At 52.9% G+C, this 20,165-nt stretch overlaps 1 protein-coding gene across 3 annotated transcripts in view; it reads right to left on the reverse strand.

Annotated features, from left to right (window-relative positions):
- Positions 1-20,165, reverse strand: part of LOC144945190 (kinase suppressor of Ras 1-like) — a 132,367-nt gene that overhangs the window by 71,313 nt on the left and 40,889 nt on the right. For all 3 annotated transcript variants that reach the window (XM_078873482.1, XM_078873481.1, XM_078873480.1), the window contains exons 3-6: positions 18,134-18,305; positions 16,073-16,231; positions 11,632-12,094; positions 4,726-4,910 (exon numbers count right to left, since the gene is read on the reverse strand). In XM_078873482.1, coding sequence (XP_078729608.1) covers positions 4,726-4,910; positions 11,632-12,094; positions 16,073-16,231; positions 18,134-18,305 — 979 coding nt within the window. The remainder of the gene's footprint in view (positions 1-4,725; positions 4,911-11,631; positions 12,095-16,072; positions 16,232-18,133; positions 18,306-20,165) is intronic.

Below are 20,165 nucleotides of genomic sequence, written 5' to 3' on the forward strand. Positions count from 1 at the left end.
TAGTATACTTTACGAGGCTCCTCTACAGAGGCCGATCTTGACACCACTGGTACCAGTCAACGGCAAGTCCAATCAGCTCCACATCCTCCTGTACCACATCACTCCATCTCTTCTCTAGCCGGTGCCGCGCCCGTTTAGCCCCCTCGATCCAGCCGAACAAAAGCTATTTAGGCATTCGGTAGCTGGGCATGCGGGCTACATGACCCAGCCAACGCAGCCTTGCCTGCCGGAGGAGCTCACTGATGGGACTATGTCCAGATCTTTCAAGGATTTGTGAGCTCCTCACACAATCCAGCCTGGTTAAAACCAGGATGGATCGTAGGCAGGCCAGCCTAAATATTTCTTACCGGCGAAGATGTTCCATTAGGGGGGTCCACGTTTCGCAAGCGTAGAGAAGGGAGGGCATGACTGTGGCCGAGAAGACCTGAAGCTGCGCGTGGAGCGACAGACCAGGTATCTTCCATGCAGCGTTATGCAACCGATGAAAAGATAGTGCCGCTCCACTGATTCAGAGTGAGACGTCTGCTGTAAACCGGAGCCACTCATGAGCACTCTCTCCACAACTGCCCCATCACCAATTGGGAGTTGTGGGGGTGAAGTGTCCGATAGTACAAAATACACAGGCAGATGCTTAGTTTTGGTGGGGCTGATGGTAAGGCCCCACCTCTTAGTGGCACGCTCCAGGTTCAGCAGCAGCGCCTCCAACTCCTCCTCTGAGTGAGCAGCAATTATCAGACAATCAGAATAGGTAACATGGTTGACCAATAGGGAGCCATCCCTTGACCGCACCGGGCATCAATCAGCCTCCTATTGTATCTGTACCAGCAATCGAAGACTTCACGAACTAAGTGGTTGAAATAGATGTTAAATAATGTGGAAGCCAGGGGACATCCCAGTCGCACCCCAAGGTGAACAGGGAATAGCTCCGACTCCCCGCCATGTAGTTTTACCCAGGCCCGCTCACCATCATGAAGATCCTTAATGATCGTGAGCAGAGAGTCAGGGACTCTGAAAGCACTAAGAACAACCCAGAGTCCAGGTCTACTGATAGTATCATAGGCCTTGACCAGGTCAATAAAGCAGAGATGTAGGTCTTGTTGGAATTCCCTACACCTCTACTGTAGCAGACGGACAGAAATATGGCATCTGTGCAAGACCACCCTTTTCTGAAACTACATTGGGGCTCCGCAAGCCTCTCCTCAGCGTGCCTGGCAAGGCGATGTTGAATAATCCTTGCCAGGACCTTTCCCGGCACACTAAGGACTGAGATGCCCCTGTAGTTGTTACAGTCGGTGTGGTCCCCCTTCTTAAAGAAGGGGACCAATAGGGCATCCTTCCAATCCTGTGGAACCCGTCCAGTCGTTCAGACTGTTGTTATGATGCCGTGTAGAGCACTCTGTGCACAAACGCCACCCACCCTCTGCATTTCTCTTGGGAGATCATCTCTGCCCGGTGCTTTTCCTGGTCTCAGACTCTGGATCGCCTTCAGTTCTTCCTCAACGGATGGTACCTCAGCCAACCACTCATAGGGGCTGAATTCTTCCTCCAATATTTGAGGCACCACAGCCTCAGCAGGGTCATCCCCACTTTGCCCCATTATGTTTTCCACGATGAGGGATTTCCCCTCCCCCAGGACCTTAAAGAAATGCTCAGCAAATCTGAAAACCTGTTCCTGGGGGTCGGAGATTAGATCACCGTTCTTTCCCCTAATGGTGTAAATAGGCGTGGCGCTGCAAGTTACTTTTTTTATGGAATTAAAGAGCGATTTGTGATCACGGGCCAGAGGCAGATTCCATCTCCTCAGCAACCCGCGACCACCACCCATCCTTGCAGCGCCTCACAGCTCTCCGAACCTCCAAGCAAAGGCTGCGGTAAGCATCCTCATTCTCTGAAGTGGGATGCTGTAGACGATGAGAGTGGGCATGTTGTTTTTTTTCAGCCAGCCTGAACACCTCCTCTGTCAGCCAGGGTCTCTGGGGAGGTCTGGACCGTGTACCCAATGCAGCCATTGCAGCTGCATGAGCCACAGTCCTAAACCTCGCCCATTTCCCCTAGACATCAGGAGGAGTGGGGGACGATGCCAACCCCAGCCGCAAGCAATGATGAAATTCTCACTTGCAACTTTCATCAGCTAGCTGAAACCAGGCCACTATGGGTTTGAATGGGGTCCTGGGTGTACACCCACCACCGGAGTGGAAGGATGGCAGGCACATCTTACAGATGACAAGTCGAAGGTCAGTGGGCAGATCAGCTCCACGGGAGGTCCTGGTGTCAAGAACATGGGCTCGCATCCGCTGTTCCGTCACTATGTCGTCCAGCAGATGTTCTTGCTTGGACCCGGCATACATCCATGATGTTGTGTGGATGCGTCAATGCCGGAACAGCGTGTTGGTAATTACAAGCCCATGGGCTGCACAAAAATCTAGCAGCCTCCTACCGTTGTTATTGAGCTGATCTGGCCCATGCCTTCCAATTACTCCAGACCAGATGCCAGCATCATGACCAACTCGGGCATTAAATTCACCCAACAGGATGACTCTATCCCGAGGGGCCACTTTAGCTAGCACCTGTGACAGGAGGTCATAGAAGGCATCTGACTCATCGGATGTTCGTCTTCGGTGGGGGCTTAAGTAACCATGACCACCATTCCCCGCCTCTAGTTGATGGGAAGGTGAGACCAAAGTAGCCTGGGGATTACAGCTTCCCACACCTCATCGTCATGCTCCCACGCCCCCTTCATTATTTTGTTCAGAAGAAGAGTCACTCCCTGTTGTTTGGCAGTCTCCTGCCCTGAGTCGAGGACTATCCACTCCTCATGGTGGCAAGAGCCAGTTCACCGGACCTCCTGAAAACCACAGAGATCCAGGCGGTACCGGTCTAGCTCCCGACAGAGGAGTGGCAGCCTCTCCTCTGCAGTGAGCATTCCACATGGCTACCCGCAGTGGTTTTTTGCTGTTACTGGAGGAACCCCGAGGGTAAGGATTCAATCTCCTGGCTCCGCCAAATGGTGTTTGGCCAGGAAACGTCAGGGCACCTGTCCCCCTGGGGCCTCCGGCACAAGCTTTGTTCCATATTTTTTGCGTGGTTTAATGGTAAACAATTGAAGGTGGAGGGGTTACCAGCCCCTCGCAACCATCCAGAGCCCCCATTTGGCCGCTGTGGTGGCTACAAACGCCATGAGGGGAATAGCCAATCTAAATTGGCCCTCCCCTCATGGCACTGCTCACCACAGCGTTGCCGTCTGGCACCAACGAGGAGGTAAGGGGTTGTTTTTTCCGGACCCACGCTACACACACAGACACACACTACACACACACAGAGACAGGCACACACTAGACACACACAGTAGACACACGCACAATGCAAAGACAAAGACATGCATGCGTAACAGGGTGTAAGAGGGCAGCAGCAGGTCGAGCAGCCAGGCGGCGCCAAGGCCACGGGGCGACCGTTTCCTCCCTCAAGCTTTCAGACTCCGCTGCCAATAATGCGTGGGGAGAGCATAAGGGAATAGGACGCTGGATGCACGGCCAGAACCCAGGGGCCCTCGTATGGCCGACAGATGACTGCGACCACAACCCGCGCCAGCCTTGGTCCATTTCAAACCTCCAAGTTGCTTACCCTATCCCGGCCTCAATTTCCAAACGTCTTCTGCGAGCACCGCCATTCAAACACCGGGAGTTAACTTTGGGACAATACCGGATTAAAACAAAACATTGTCGAAGCTGGAAATAATGGGCCAAACGTTGCAGCGCTTCCACAAGCCCGAGTTTGCCAAGTCAATCACAACCCCGGCTGTGACCTATTCGTGTTCATTATCGCTTCCCTTGATGCGGTGTGGATTTAATTTAATCGCATTGCTCCCCTCCACGGCTTGTTTATCAAAAGCCGCCCAAGCGAGGCCCCTTCAATCTATGTGGAGATGGCGATGAGTGCCGGCGGTGCCCTGGCAGAGCTGAAATGTTAATTAACAATTAACCCAGCACCCCCCTCCTGTCAATCAGTGAGGGGCGGCCATGCGGGTGGGTGGGTGAGTGGGTTGGTTGGTGAGTGGGTAAGTGAGTGAGTGAACTATTGATTGGGAAAGCATGTAAGAAAGTGGTGATGAGTAACTGGGTGGGTAGAAGTGTGAGTGCATGGGTGGGTGAGACAGTGGGTGGGTAGGGATGTGAGTGGGTGAGTGGGTAGGTGTGTGAGTGGGTGGGTAGGTGTGGGAGTGGGTGGGTAGCCAAGGCAGTGGGTGGGTAGGTGTACAAGTGGGTGGGTAGGTGTGTGAGTGGGTGGATTGGTGAGGCAGTGGGTGGGTAGGTGTGTGAGTGGGTGGGTGGGTAGATGAGGCAGTGAGTGGATAGGTGTGTGAGTGCGTGGGTAGGTGTGTAAGTGGGAGTGTTGGTGTGCGAGTGCGTGGGTAGGGTGAGGCAGTTAGTGAATAGGTGTGCGAGTGCATGGGTAGGTGTGCAAGTGGGTGTGTAGGTGTGCGAGTGGGTGTGTGGATATGTGAGGCAGTGAGTGGATAGGTGTGTGAGTGCATGGGTAGGTGTGTAAGTGGGTAAGTGAGGCAGTGGGTGGGTGCGTAAGGCAGTGAGTGGTAGGTGTGTGAGTGGGTAGACAGACAAGGAAGTGAATGATGGTGCAAGTCGGTGGTGGGTGGATCAGTGAGTGAACAAGGAGTACGAGCGAGTGAGTGAACGAGTGAGTGAATAAGCGAGTGGGGTGCACTCTGACCCGCGGAGGAGGTATGAGTGTGAGCGCCGGGTGGTGAGGCTGTGGCCAGGGCTGGGTCGGATGCCCGGTGACCCCCGGAGAGGGGTGACCGCTGCTGCTGCTGCTGCTGCTGGGGGAGACTCTCGCAGCTCACGGCACCGCCGCCCAGCAGCAGGTTCAGTAACGGAGGGCGCTTCTTGGGCGACCTAATTGAGCAAGGGGGTAAAGTGGGGGGGGGGGGGGGGGGGTCGGCACAGATGGAGGGAACGGCACGGGTGAGACGGACGCGAGCAGCTTCCGAGATAAGAATACCAAGTGTAGTGATAATGTAGAACATTTGGAACTGTATTCTCATGGCTCTCATTATCATGGCTCAGGGCTATCCCTGATGTGTGTCACATGGTCTGCTGTAGCATCACAGTAGGGGCTAACGTGGCTGTGTCAACCTATTTGAGTATAAACTGCGAGTGAAATTTTTTGCACTTGGCAATTCTGGACCATGCCGCCGGGACACACGAGGGCCTAACGTTTGTGAATGACGTCAAGGGTATCCCTAACATCCACCGACTGTGAAGTAGGCGGCTGCGAGAGTACAATTCTTACGGAGCCTGAATCTCCACGCAGGGTCGAGATCCTGCACGGTACCGTAGTTTCCATCGCTCGCTGGTGGCAGTGCTCCAGATGTTCACCGAGCTCCTCCTGAAGCTGTCCGCTGGCTCACTCGGCGGCCTCGAGACGAACGTCTGAACACTCAACTAAAACTATAAACCAAACTATTTTTTTATTTTACCAGGTGTAAGGGTAACTGAGCTATATATAGCTGCTTTTCAGAAGCGACCTGGCCACAAATGATTGCTCAACGAAGTAGCTTGTCATGTGGAATGTATATATAGCAGCAGCCAAATAAACGCATGATGTTGATTCTAATGTGGAGGGAAAAACCGGAGGACCTGGACAAAATCCACGCGACCACGGTGAGAGTCGCAAACTCCAAATATACAACAGGCGTCATGGTTAGGATCGAACCCACGATCTCCTGTATACCAGGCGAGGTAGTTAACATCTCTATGAAGGCTACAAGGGGATGCCACGGTGGCGAGCGGCCGGTGCGTCACGGTGGGACAAAACACAACTCGCAGAGGAGAGCTCAACAGGGCCCTCGTCGAGTGGAGAGGCGGGGAGTGAGAGGCCGACAGAGGAGCTCCTGCAAAGACGGCGCGGAGGAGAGGGTGCGGTTTTTCCCCAAGAGGGCCGCTCTGAGTCAGCGCTCTTCACTGTCTGACTGCGCTTGACTCGTCCGGTCCTTCACGCGGAGTTGGAGCCGTCTACGAGCCCATGAGCTGGAGCCGTCCCAACGTTCCATCCACGCTGTCGATAATTTACTACAGCACCCAGAGTCAATTCATGATTAAACACAGCCATCGATTAGTTAACAGCTACTGGACAACAGTGAAAAAGAGCTTCAGAGCTCACCGGATTTCTCCATGATAAGTAAAGATTGTGATTATGAACAATTCTTGGCTGTTTACCAGAAGGCAATGTAGCAAAATCCATTGATCTACTGTACTTCGACGATCCTTCACCACAGTAGTCACACTGACTACCATGGTGAAGCAAGGTCATATAAATCCCAATCGAGTAATTTGCAAGTTATTGAGATGTATGGCCAATGCCAGTTACGTTGTCTATGTTTTTTCACTATCGGAATAAACCAGAGAACCTGGAGGAAACCCATGCAGAACAGGGGGACAACATAGAAACTCGATGCAGAGTCAGGAATTACAACCCAAGTCCTTGTTGTTGTAAGGCGCGAGTGTCCCCACTGCGCCTCCCGGCTACCACTCTGCCAGCCTCGCCTCTCTGCCATCATGGATACAGAACCCGGCTCAATGAGTGACAGGGTTGTCCAAGCGCATCCCTTTTTGTCAATCCACCGCTGAGTGATGGCCTTCTCGCTCCGTGCGGGACGTAGGGGCCGTTTGGCCGTACTTTAACACACCGGTCAGTCCGGGTCGCTGAAGGTGGGGGATCATGGACGTGGCAGAGTGCATCGTGCTGCACTGCGCTCTTCTGCCCCCGCAACGTAGCGCAGAAGCAGCGGCACCAGCAGCAGCATATAGCAACCGGCTGTGGCGGAAGCCCGTCTAATTTATTATCCAGGCCCAAGTTCTGCTTAGCTTCTGAGATCTGATCTGAGATTTGTGCATTTGACGAGGTAAAAGTTTACGAGAGCCTAAGCTCACCGCCGATCCAGCACTCTGGCCGAGCGTCTAGCGGAAGAGGTGGAGGAGTGGGGGGGGGGAGGAGGTGGCAGACGAGGAGCTGCCTCCACAACGTCTTCTTCATTTAATGATCATCACGGCTGCAAATCAGGAGTGGCTCTGAGCATCGCACCTGTGGTCACCAACTCACGTTGAATTACAACAAAAGTAAACTACCCCACACTGAACCACCGACACCCACACCTACACACCGACACCTACACACCCACACACCAGGTCCTCATGTGAGGCTGAGTCGACCTAGGGGAGGGTCAGGACTGGTTCAGATAATCGTCACTGATGATGGCCGTGAGCGGGAATCTAACTCGGGTCGCCAGGTTCGTAGCGCAGCACACTAACCAGTACCCTACCACTCCCACCACACCCACCCACACACCGACATGTACACACCCACACATCCACACCGAACCACTCACACCCACAGGCACCCGCAACCACCTATCCTCACACACTCACGCGCACAAACCCACCCACACCTAACAGCATGGACCAACCCGTACACACTAACGTACACGGACCCATCCGTTGACCAAAATGCCCATCCACTCGCCTGTAACTCCGTGCCTTGCGGAACACTAATAATTAATCACTAATAACGCACACTCCGAGCACGCCCAGCGCTCTCCATCGGGCAGCGAGTGACTGCCCGGTGGGGAGCGTCTCACGGGAAAGGTCGCAATCACGAATGCTGCTCGTGGATGCTTACACTCGAGTTTGGGACCAAACAAAACAAGCGCTGAGTGTCTCTCTCCGCCGGCCCATCACAAGTACCTCGCTTCTGCCTTCGAGTGCTCTACGGAAATTGCTGAGTTTTCCAAAACCGATGGCGGTGAATTGTCTGTCACGTTGCGTGCGTGTCCTGCGCGCTGTATTTTTCGAAGCGGAATTCTCTTGTGTGTTGCGAGGTTTAGTCACCGCAAAATCTGTAGTCAATGTCACAAGTTGCGCATGAATGTAATCGTGCATTCATTGAGGTGGCTCAGAGGTGGCAGAACCCGGGTTCGATTCCCAATTTGGGTGCCTCTATTCTGCACGGGTTTCCTCCCGGGTTCTCATGTTTCCTCCCATTGCAAGAATAAAATAAACAATGTAACCGGTATTGGCCCAATGCTGAAATATCCCCTGCAAATGACTCAACCGGGATTAAAGGCACAGCATCGTCGCTCCCCGACTGCGAAAACACAGCAGACTTAATGAATCACAGCGCCACCTTTCTTCGCGATAGCAAATACCAAATATGCTACATAATTGATATGTCTTGACTTAAAGCTTACGTTACTGCAGTAATTCAAATTATTTGGGTCTTTCGGTATCTACGTGACTTTACCGAAAGACCCAAAGAATATAATTTCTATGATTATTATTATGCAGTTTAAGACGCCAAAACACCAACAGGGGTCGTGTAGCGGGGCAGCGGTCGGGTCGATGATATTGCAATGCAGGGCGTGACCCCGACATGACCCTGCCACCTCAACACCGGCACAAATATCAGAAACGCGCACGCGTGCACATCCACTCACGTGCATCCCCTGTTTATGCAGCGTCAAGAGATTATCCTGCAGGGTAAATATTCCCCCCCAAGACATTTCTCTCTCTCCACACTGTTTCTGGTGAGTCTCAGACGAAGCCAAGTTGCCAGCAGCAGCGTGGAGGAGGCTCTGACTCAGCAATCGACTCGCAATCGCAAAGTTCTGAGTTTGCATCTCCTCATCAGAAAGGAGTGGCGGCGTGAGCGGTCAGGCAGCTGGGGACCGATAGAGGAAGGAGGCAGGGACTAAAGAAGAATAGTGCGGGGCCTGCCTAGATTGCTTGGCTGCTATATATCGCCACATGTTGAGCCACTTCGTTGGGCTATCATTTGTAGACACGTTGCTCCAAGAAAAGAAGCTAATAGCTCAGTGGGCTTTACCTGGTAAAATACAAAGAATTAATATTTTACTTGAGTGATTTGTTTACCTTTCCGATACTTTGCACTGCTAGCTGTTTTTGGTTTGTGTGTTGCTGTAACTTTATAGCTCATCGGATTCCTCCAGTATGAATAAATATTCTGATTCTGATAACAGAAGCACAGAATCAAACACATGCAGCAGCAGAGCTCTAGTGGCGCAAGATGCGGCGACAGGCCGACTCGTCGTTGATCAACCACCGTTGCTAAGGTCAGGCCCAGAAGAAAATTTGAAGTGGACGGCAACCAACGGCACTTTTGAAGGCTTGAGAGATAATAATGAATGTCTCCTGACGTTATGACAAGGAACTTGGGGAGACAGAGGGAGAAGGGAGGAATTCCAGACCAGTGGGAGGTAAGAAGCAGAATGAGAATGCTGCAAGCTGCAGGGTGGTGGTGGTGGTTGTTGCACGCAGGATGGATGCCAGGGACGCGTCTGACAGTCCCCAGCATGGGTGGAGGAATCAAGAAGTGAAGTTCACGGCAATGGTAGCCATGGCAGCAGCGATTGTTGTTGTTGAAAAAAAAGCCCTGAATTATTTGTTAAAATCCCGAGCAGATGCACATCAATTAATGTGCCCTCGCAGTGAGAACAGCCTTGTACAGCACGACACATTTATTTCTGCTTTCATCACATTTAATGTCTCCCCCTCCCGCCCCATTTAAAGGTCGCTCATCACGCTCCGCGCTCCAATTACTCGCAGGATGGCAGAGGGGGCCGAGGGGGCGAAGGGGACCAAGGGGGCAGAGGGGGCGGAGGGGGCCGAGGGGGCCGAGGGAGCCGAGGTGGTGGAGGGGGCGGGGGGGAAAGGGGGGGCCGAGGGTGCTCCACTACCCAATGGCCGCCCCTCAACACCAACAGCGTGGACGTCGAGGTGACGATACCACCACTCGCCGCTTCCGCTCACAGCTCGGCGTGCGCGACACGCCACCAGATCCCCCGTGTAGCCCACACGGGCTGTTCGGGCAAGTGCTGTTACCAAGCATCTATGAAGGCCAGAATGGCACAGGGTGGGTGGCCAGCATCACGCCAGGGCACCTTTGTTTGCCAATTGCTGACGTTTTTACACTATGCCAGCTACTTATTTTGAGGCTGCGTCGACCTAGGAGAGGCCCAGATATTTGCCAGTGGTGTTAGTCATGAGCTCAAGTCACTGAGTTGGTAGCGTGTTGTAGTGGTGGTGGTGGGGGGGGAGGTAACGGGGCGGAACGGCGCGGCGTTGGCGCCGCTAATGAGCGCGCTGGGTCATGGAGCACCATGGGCCCTCCGTGCCCCTCGCTCCGCCTAATGAGACGCTCCTAAATTCAATTACCGATTCAAAGCAGAGATCAAACGGCCGCCATTTAGCCCCGTGGCAGTTGCCCATGGGCACGCGCCGTTAACAAGCGCTCACTCGCCAACGGGGGCGCACTCGGGAGGAGTACGGTGCGCCCAGCCGCCTTTGTCTCTCTACAGTGCCGACGTCAGCGACCCCAATCGTGCTCGCCGTAGCTCACGACGTAGCTCCGCAGCAGCCGATAATACCTGTCACGCATTGGTGGTCGCCCCATCCAAGCATTATCTAGGCTCAAGCCTGCTGAGTCCTCAGGTTTTTCCCTCCACATTTAGAAACACTTCTTTCGCACCGTACATAGCCAACCGTGCTAATCGGATGTGCAGAGGAAGGACAACAAACTAAACACAAAATGCAGTTCTAAAGAAATGAGTTTTCAATCTGTCGCCAGGTCGCTTCTGAATTATTTGGCCAATAAAAAAATGAACGTAATAAGCCACTTCGTTAAGCTATCATTTGCGGCCAGGTCGCTTAAAAAAAAAGAATTAAGAGCTCAATAGGCCTTACCTGATCAAATTAATAGTTTAGTTTTGAATAGTTGTTTAGTTTCAGCATCTGAGTCCTGACGACTTCGGGTGCACTGCGGTCGATTTGGTAAAAGGCGAGGCCCGTGTGTGCACCAGGAACCGAGTATGCGTCCCAGGTGGTTATGGGTACGGTTGCAGCCCAGGTTGCCCATTCCAGTTTAGCGGAACCGAGACAACGGGCCTGGGCCCTGGTGGCTGCACTGGACTGCGGCGTCGTTCAACGTGAAATGGCTCCCGCGCTCAAACGACCATCAACAGGGGCGGACGTCTCCATTGGCCACGGCGCTACCTGGATTGCTTCTGATTTACACATTCCCCTAGCAGAGGTCATGGGGCAACCAATGCCCAAGCAAATAACCCGAATGGCCACTGGGCAGGCATCCCAGTCACCAGTCCCATGTGGGTCCACCCCGGAGAGGTGCACGAAGCACCCAGGGCAGGGTTCCTCAACTCTTGTCCCATCCCCCCGCGGTGCAGATTCCCACGATCACTAATCATCAGGTGCGTGCAGTGTACATTGGACACTGTGGGGTGGCGAGAACCAAAAATTGAGATTCCTGCCCGAGAGGATTCCCCTCCAACAACCCGGAGTAACCCCCCCCCCACCTCCTGTGCCCTCCTAGGGGCAAGGCTCGGGCTGGAGGCTCGTACCTCAAGCGGGCAACGAGTCCCAGGGTCACAGAGTTCAAATAAATATCTTAAAGTGGCACTGAGCAAGCGACAATGCAATGCACTACATGTCCAACACACCAGCTGACACATCCGGCGGGAGGCAGGGGAAGGGTGGGGGGCGAGGAGTGCGGGGGGTAGGAGGTGGGGGGGTTGTGGCCGGCGCTCACTTGGGTGTAACAGGAGGCTCGTCCACGCGGTTGTGAAGCTGCGACTCGTGCGACTTGCTGCGGCTGATGGTGGGCAGGCTGGGCAAAAGCGCCAGCGCGCCCAGGCCCAGCCCCGAGCCCGAGCCGGAGCCCAGCCTCCGCTGGTGCTTTGACATGGCGGCGGGCAGCGCCGCCCTGCGGGAGGCCGGGGGCGTGACGGCCGATTGGACCTTGGGGTTGCTGCTGCCGCTGATGCTGCCGGCCACGCTCATGCTGCTGGTGCCAGAGTTTACACCGCCGACGTTGCTGCCGCTCGTGCTGCCGGTGGATGGGCGGGGGCCACGTCGGGTGGCCGCTCCGGCGGCGCCTGCGTTGCCGGTGCCACGCCGGCCCAGGTCCGGGGAGGAGGGCAGTGAGCGCGAGCCTTTCGCGGCGTCGCCGGCAGCCTTGGCCAGGCCCAGCATCCGCACGGCGTCGCACGACTCTGGGGGGTGGCGGCCGGGATTTCGGAAACTGATCACGGGCTGCGTGAGTAGGACGTCCGGACTCAATACCTCAAGGTCAGGGGCGGCGGGGCAGCAGCACACGTCGTCTTTCCGCGAGGACGGAGGATTTGCAGCAGAGGTCACTCGCTTACTAAGCCTCAGCGACTCAAATCGCCTTGCACCTCATAGCTTCTCAACCCTCCCAATGCCCTGCTGCGATCTAGCCGAGGGGACACCCAGTGGCAGCTGTCCTTGCATGGAACACGGTACACACAGCACCAGCTCGCATGTTGGCATTAGCCTGCCAGTAGGCCGACCACGGTCTCCTTCTAACGAAGTGGTTCTCAATACCAGCCAGTGGCAAGATGTTAACTACCTCGCCTGGTATATAGGGGTCGTGGGTTCGATCCCCACACTGGTGCCTGTATATTTGGAGTTTGCGTGTCTCTCTCCCTGTGGTCACATGGAATTTTCTCTGGGTCCTCTGGTTTTTCCCTCCACATTTAGAAACATGCGTTTAGAGTATTTGGCTGCTATAAATTTCACACGATAAGCCACTTCATTGAGGTAACATTTGTGGTCAGGTCGCTTCTGACAAAGATCTACATAGCTCAGTGGGCCTTACCTTGTAAAATTAAAAGAAGTTTATAGATTAGTAGTTTACATACATCCAATTATAGTTCAAAACAGCAATCTAAATTAGTCGAATTCAATCACATTAAATTAATGCAAGGAACAAGTGAATTAAGAGGTAGGTTGATGTGCACATTCTCTGGACGACAGTCGACTACTTTCATGATTTGATTTCTAAACGACTGAAAATCGTCACCTGCTGCTTGATCATTCACAAGCTGCCAAGTCGTTGACTGCGAGTGACCGATTCAATGATTTAGGGTCCGTTCCTTCAAAGTGGATGAGGCCAGCGTGAGGCTGAGTGGGATCAAAGTTGATTTCTCAGCCGAGTGTACAATTTAACATTCGTCGCACTGGTCACACGGGCTGATTTCATCGCTCCATCTCCATGCTAGACGTGCTCTATGGACAGGACTATACTCGACCGCAGTCGGAGTAAGCGGCGGCACAGCCGTAATGTTGCAAGTTCAGATCGCGGTGAGGGAACCCATTCCGCCTATCACCATTCGGGATTTTAAGCACTGGCTCAGGGCAATCAATGGAGATAAGTTATTATTATTATTATTGTGATGCTCATTTACCTCTCTTTCTTTTTAAGGGGGGTCCTGCCAAGTGTTCACAGCAGGGGGGCGATGTTGCTGCTGATGTGTGTGATCCCTATTGAGTAATGTGCAGGAAAACGTTCAGCATCGGAATGCTTTGGGCAAATCCAGCTACATTGAGGATGTTTTATTTAATTATTGAAGGAAACCAGAGAACCCGGAGGAAACCCACATGGAACAGGGGGAGAACATACAAACTCCACAGAGAAAGGCGTCGAGGTTAAGAATCAAACCCAGGATCTTAACGCTGTGAGGTAAGGGTATCACCTCTGCGCTGCCACCCTCTTCCCCTAGTTTGTCGCGTTCGCGGCCCCTATTCGTGTCTCTGTGTCTCAGCCACACTCGCACGGGAGACGTGGCTGCGACACGGCCAGGCAAATATCCCATCCCCCGCTGCGGTTAATGGCTCATTCTCTGTGCAAATGAGCCATGGGGTGGCACCCGCGTCCCGTGGCAGGCCCGAGCGGGCGCCGGGGACGGCCTCCCCGTCGACTCAAGCGTCGCTCACTGCGCTCCGCTGGGACGCGGCGGCGTGTCCCAGATACGTCACCGTCAGCGCGAGTGACGGGTCACGGCCGGTTCAAGTGCTCTTCGCAGAGCCGCACTTAACGATGGAAGCAGTGAGTAGTACCAATTTGCCTGAAGACGTTTTCACGTTGGCAGGTGACTCAATCGTGAAATACCGCACGTCGTGCAGTCCACAGTGGACGTTAAAGATCCCGTGATGTTATCCGAAGAGAACAGGCCACTTTTTGCTGGTGTCAAGGTCTAAATTTGTTTTTGTTTTTTATTGCACCACAGAGTTCTCAAGTTGGTTGACACACAGCAACATCGCCCTCGACTATGAAACGACTGTGTTAAACACAGCAGTGCATTCGTGATGATATCCTGGTGCTGTAGGAATGGCGCGAATACCAATTGTGCTAAATCGTTGCTGTTTTTACCTCCCATGACAGTCGGATCAGAAACATGCACCAGAAGAGAAACATGCACCAGAAGAGAAACATGCACCAGAAGAGAAACATGCACCAGAAGAGAAACATGCACCAGAACAAGCAAATCAACAATGGTGGAAAGTGTGCAAAGAGGACTGTCGAGGTGCATGCCTGGAATTAAAGGGATGTTTAAATAAAGTAATTTAAACTATTCTTATTTCATCAGGCAAGGCCCCACTGAGCTGTATAGCTCTTTTTCAGAAGCAAACTGGTCACAAACGATGGCTCAATGAAGTGGCGCATCACATGGAAATTTGTAGCAGCAGCCAAATGACTCTAAATGCCGTTTCAATGCCGACGGAGCGCTTTAGAAGCGTCTAAACGCACAGCACACCGACCACCCACGGAGGCCGTGCGCCATGGCGAGCACAGCGGGCGACTGGGGCCGTTCGTGATGGAGGGTCCCCCAGAGCTCCCCCTGGCGGCGGCTCTTCCGCCAGCAGTGGCGCGTGACTGCCATTGCGGGTGCTGCGCCTTTGCCTCCACGCCGGACCGCACACCAAAAGGGAGGAATCAAAATTCCAGGATTCGTTCCTTTCTATTGGCCGCCACCAAATCAGTCACCCGTCGGGCAACACCGCAGCACTCCACTGCGGCGCCATGGGTCGTGAGCCAAACCGCGGGGGAAGTCATCCGCACCGTGACAGACGACGTCACCGAGCCGTCAAGGCCCGCGACAACGCGCCCATTAAACCGGCCGACAAAGCCGGCGGCGCCATGGTGTCCGGGCCACTGACCTTGCAGAGAGAGGGGGGGAGCATGCGGACATCCGCATGATGCCTGTCCCTGCCGCGAGGTTCACCATGACCTCACGGCAAGACACTGACACACCGTGGGGGGACGGTTTTACCGTCACTTAAAACTAAAAACTATTCTGTTATTTTACCAGGTAAGGCCCCACTGAGCTATGTAGCTCTTTTTCAGAAGCTACCTGGCTATCACAAATGTTAGCTCTACGAAGTGGCTTTTCACGTGGAAATTTACGGCAGCCAAAAAACTCTAAATGTGGAGGGAAAAACCGGAGGACCAAGAGAAAAATTAATGTGACCACGGAGAGAGAGAAACGCAAACTCCAAATACACAGGCGTCAGGGTCAGGATCGAACCCATAACCTCCTGTATACCAAGTGAGGTAGTTAACATAACGCCACCGCGACGCCACCCCTGACTTAACAGTCTTATCAGTCGGGGGTGGTGCTGCTTTACCTGAGACTTCACTACCAGACCCCTTGGGCACTGCCTGTCCCTCCCCTACCCAACTAAGATCCACAGAGCATCCTGGCCTGTGTGCGAGGACAACACAGTGTCTGTGCACCACCAACCCATATCCAACAGGCGCAGCTCGGTAAGTGCTTGCTCACACTGCTACTGGCCGAAGGGCTTCCACTCGAGGAAGTTCTTGAGAGCCCTTCTCAAGGGTATTTGGGCTACTCTTCCATGCTGGGTAGAAATCTTGGAAAACGTGGGAATACCCACACTTTACCGCAGCACACATGACCTGACAATTGAATAACTCGGAACCACTGGATTGCAGGACCAATGTGCTAACCAATGGCCTGGCGTGCTGGCCTGAACAGAGGGCGAGTGAGTGAATGTGAGACATCCAGCGGGTCAGTGAATGAATGAGCAAGCAAGCGAGTGAGTGAATTTATCCGTGATTGAGCCAACAAAATAAACGAGTGAGCGAGCGAGTAAGCAAGCGGTTGAGCGGGCGGGTGAGCGAGCGAGTAAACGAGCGCATTTCTGACCGGGAGAGAGCTGCACGGTGCCGTTGCTGTGCGCGTGGCGGGAGCGTGATGGGGGCGACGGCGATGGCGGCGGGGGGGTCACGGTGACGCCCATGGGGGACTCGGCGTGCCCCTCGTCCGGCCACCGGATCACCACCTCGTCGGCCGGTACCTCGCCATCTGCGTAACGAGACGGCCGTCGTGGTGCTCAGAGCACCCCTCCGAGCTCGCGACGAGCAGCGACGTCCCCTCCCAGCTCGCCGGGATTACGCGGAGCGACGTCACACCCTGTCACCACCAAAAACTCGGCAGGACCCTCTTGAAAAGAGTCTTGAGACTCAGCGAGGCTTAAGTGGGTGAACAAACGTGATGATATTAAATAAAGTACAACACTCTTGTGCATGTGCGTGGCCACCCCAGCCCCAACCCCTGAAGGCGAGGGTTACAATCTTGGCCGTGTAGGTCACCCAAGTGCTTGACTGAGTGTGTCTGAGTGACGCGGGCGGCTGCCTGGGCAGAGGCAACGAACGACGCCGGACGCGGAGCACCAACGGAAAGCTGAGATTACATCCCGAGGCAGCGGTCCACCGCGCCCTCTGGTGGCCAAGGCTATAACGACAGTCAAGACCCAATTCTCAAAACACCAGAAGTAGATGCCACCACCGCCATCTGTTGCGCAGCGGTTGAACTTACGACTCCGAACAGGCAACTGGACATTTGGACAGGTTTGTTCGTATCCCTGAAATTTTGTAAGTAGAATGTTTGTAAGTTGAGGAGTCCCTGTACAGTAGATCATCGATTATCTGGCGCACGATTATTCGGCTTCCAACATTATCCGGCGGTCTTGGGCCAATCTGGTGAAACTGGCATAACTGCTCCAAAGGCTGTACCAATCCGGCGATCGGCACCATGTGCGTGACAAAAAGAGTAGCTATTCTTGATTTCTGTGTCAAATATTCTAGACAGTACATTGTACACTACATACAACTTAAACAATGAAAATACTGCACGTGTATACGTTTTGCATGACTAATAACTACAGTAATAAAAACAGAAAATATACGCGGTGCGATCTGGCAAAAAGTGCGTGTAATTCGGCATTCGCTGGAGCACCGGTCTAAAGGCTGCATCAGTCCGACGATCGTCAAACACGTGGTCGTCCAACAGATGGTTCATGAAACAAGAGCGTAGTAGTACGTACATCACCCCATGTAGTCCTCGAGATTGGAGTGGTAAGTACGGTAAAGTAAATACGGTAACTTTTTACAGGATATTTATTTTTGTCTATATGTATGTTTATTTATGATCATTTCATATAGTAAACATTTTAACACTAAAAAACATATAACACCTAAAACATGTCATATAAGAATGCCGAAAAATTATCTATTTTAAATAATGATGAGTGATAATTATCTGGCGTTTTTTTTATTCCTGGCGCCCCCTCCCTCCGAAGCAGTCAGATAATTATAATCGATGATCGACTGTATTCATCATCCCACGCTTGATTACCCAGTAAAGTGTCCCTGAGACTTAAGCATATTTTCGGGAGGGTCCTGCCAAGTTTTAGAAGTGGGAGGGGAGGCGACGTTGCTGATGTGTGTAATCCTGATGAGTAATTTTAGAAGTTTTCAGAATTGGGATGCTTTAGCCAATACGATTTGCATTGCATATGTTTTTTTGTGATTGGAGCAAACCAGAGAGCCTGGAGGAAACCCACGCAGAACAGGAGGGACAGAATACAAACTCCACACAGAAAGGCGCCCGGGTCGGGAATTGAACCCAGAGGGCTTAGCGCTGTGAGGCGAGAGTGCCAGAGCCTTGACCGGGTTTTCTTGGAGAAGTGCTGTGGGAAACCCCTCCCTCGGTCGTTCTCCAACTCACGCAGCGTGCCGCTCGGCCACGTTTACAAACTGGTCCGTTGCCTCATGACGCGACGCCAATGGCACAATTGGAGCAAATCTTTTTTATTCATTCCATAAAGATTGACCGATCCTCGCACAAGTGCTGTCGGGACATCGCTGCCACTGTGGTGGTACATGGCAGTAGTTGTGGATGTGTGTCGTTGCTGCTGTTGTGTACCTGTGTAGCTCTGCACGAGACGTAAGGAGGCCAGGGCTGCATTCAGGCGAGCGCACCCTTTATACTCGGCTCCCATGGCCGCCATGGCGTCGCTCACCTCCGCGTCGCTCATCGCCAGCAGCACCTCGAGCGACGCAACAACGGTGGCGCCACCCACCGCGCCCGCTCCTCCCTGCAGCACAATCGCACTGTCAACATCAACAACACCAATACCAACACCACCATCACGTCAACCCCTCCACCCTGCGACATCTCCACCATGTGTTTGTTTTGCAAAAAAATTCGTCATTTTGCCTGCGTGAGGCAAGAGGTTGTCACATTCACAAAGATGTTATATATGAAGAAATATATAGTAATACATTACAATTATTAAGCGACTTTCTGGAAAAGAAACTCAGAGGTACGGACGGTTATTGGGAGAAGCGCGAGCAAGAGAGAGAAAGTGACAATGTCACAAACAGAGCTGTGTTTAAATACTGCCACCCTCTGAAATCACGAACGGAGCGGGGTTTAAACACCGCCACCATCTCTAAATCACGAACAGAGCGGGGTTGAAACACTGCCACCCTCTGAAATCACGAACAGAGCGGGGTTTAAACACCACCACCAACTCTGAAATCACAAACATAGCGGGGTTTAAACACCACCACCATCTCTGAATCACGAACAGAGCGGGGTTTAAACACCGCCACCATCTCTGAATCACGAACAGAGCGGGGTTTAAACACCGCCACCCTCTCTGAATCACGAACAGAGCAGGGTTTAAACACCAACACCATCTCTGAATCACGAAAAGAGCGGAGTTTAAACACCGCCACCCTCTCTGAATCACGAACAGAGCGGAGTTTCAACACCACCACCAACTCTGAATCACGAATAGAGCGGAGTTTAAACACCGCCAACATCTCTGAATCACGAACAGAGCGGGGTTTAAACACCACCACCAACTGTGAATCACGAACAGAGCGGGATTTAAACACCGCCAACATCTCTGAATCACGAACAGAGCGGGGTTTAAACACCGCCAGCATCTCTGAATCACGAACAGAGTGGAGTTTAAACACCGCCAACATCTCTGAATCACGAACAGAGCGGAGTTTAAACACCGCCACCATCTCTGAATCATGAACAGAGCAGGGTTTAAACACCACCACCATCTCTGAATCACGAACAGAGTGGGGTTTAAACACCGCCAACATCTCTGAATCACGAACAGAGTGGAGTTTAAACACCGCCAACATCTCTGAATCACGAACAGAGCGGGGTTTAAACACCACCACCATCTCTGAATCACGAACAGAGCGGGGTTTAAACGCCGCCAACATCTCTGAATCACGAACAGAGCGGGGTTTAAACACCGCCAACATCTCTGAATCACGAACAGAGTGGAGTTTAAACACCGCCAACATCTCTGAATCACGAACAGAGCGGAGTTTAAACACCGCCACCATCTCTGAATCATGAACAGAGCGGGGTTTAAACACCACCACCATCTCTGAATCACGAACAGAGCGGAGTTTCAACACCACCACCATCTCTGAATCACGAACAGAGCGGAGTTTCAACACCACCACCAACTCTGAATCACGAACAGAGCGGGGTTTAAACACTGCCAACATCTCTGAATCACGAACAGAGCGGGGGTTTAAACACCACCACCATCTCTGAATCACGAACAGAGCAGGGTTTAAACACCGCCAGCATCTCTGAATCACGAACAGAGTGGAGTTTAACCACCGCCAACATCTCTGAATCACGAACAGAGCGGAGTTTAAACACCGCCACCATCACTGAATCATGAACAGATCGGGGTTTAAACACCACCACCATCTCTGAATCACGAACAGAGCGGGGTTTAAACACCACCACCATCTCTGAATCATGAACAGAGCGGGGTTTAAACACCACCACCATCTCTGAATCATGAACAGAGCGGGGTTTAAACACCACCACCATCTCAGAATCACGAACAGAGCGGAGTTTCAACACCACCACCATCTCTGAATCACGAACAGAGCGGAGTTTCAACACC

Source organism: Lampetra fluviatilis, chromosome 37 (genome assembly GCF_964198595.1).
Source record: "Lampetra fluviatilis chromosome 37, kcLamFluv1.1, whole genome shotgun sequence".
Taxonomy (NCBI): Eukaryota; Metazoa; Chordata; class Hyperoartia; order Petromyzontiformes; family Petromyzontidae; genus Lampetra; species Lampetra fluviatilis.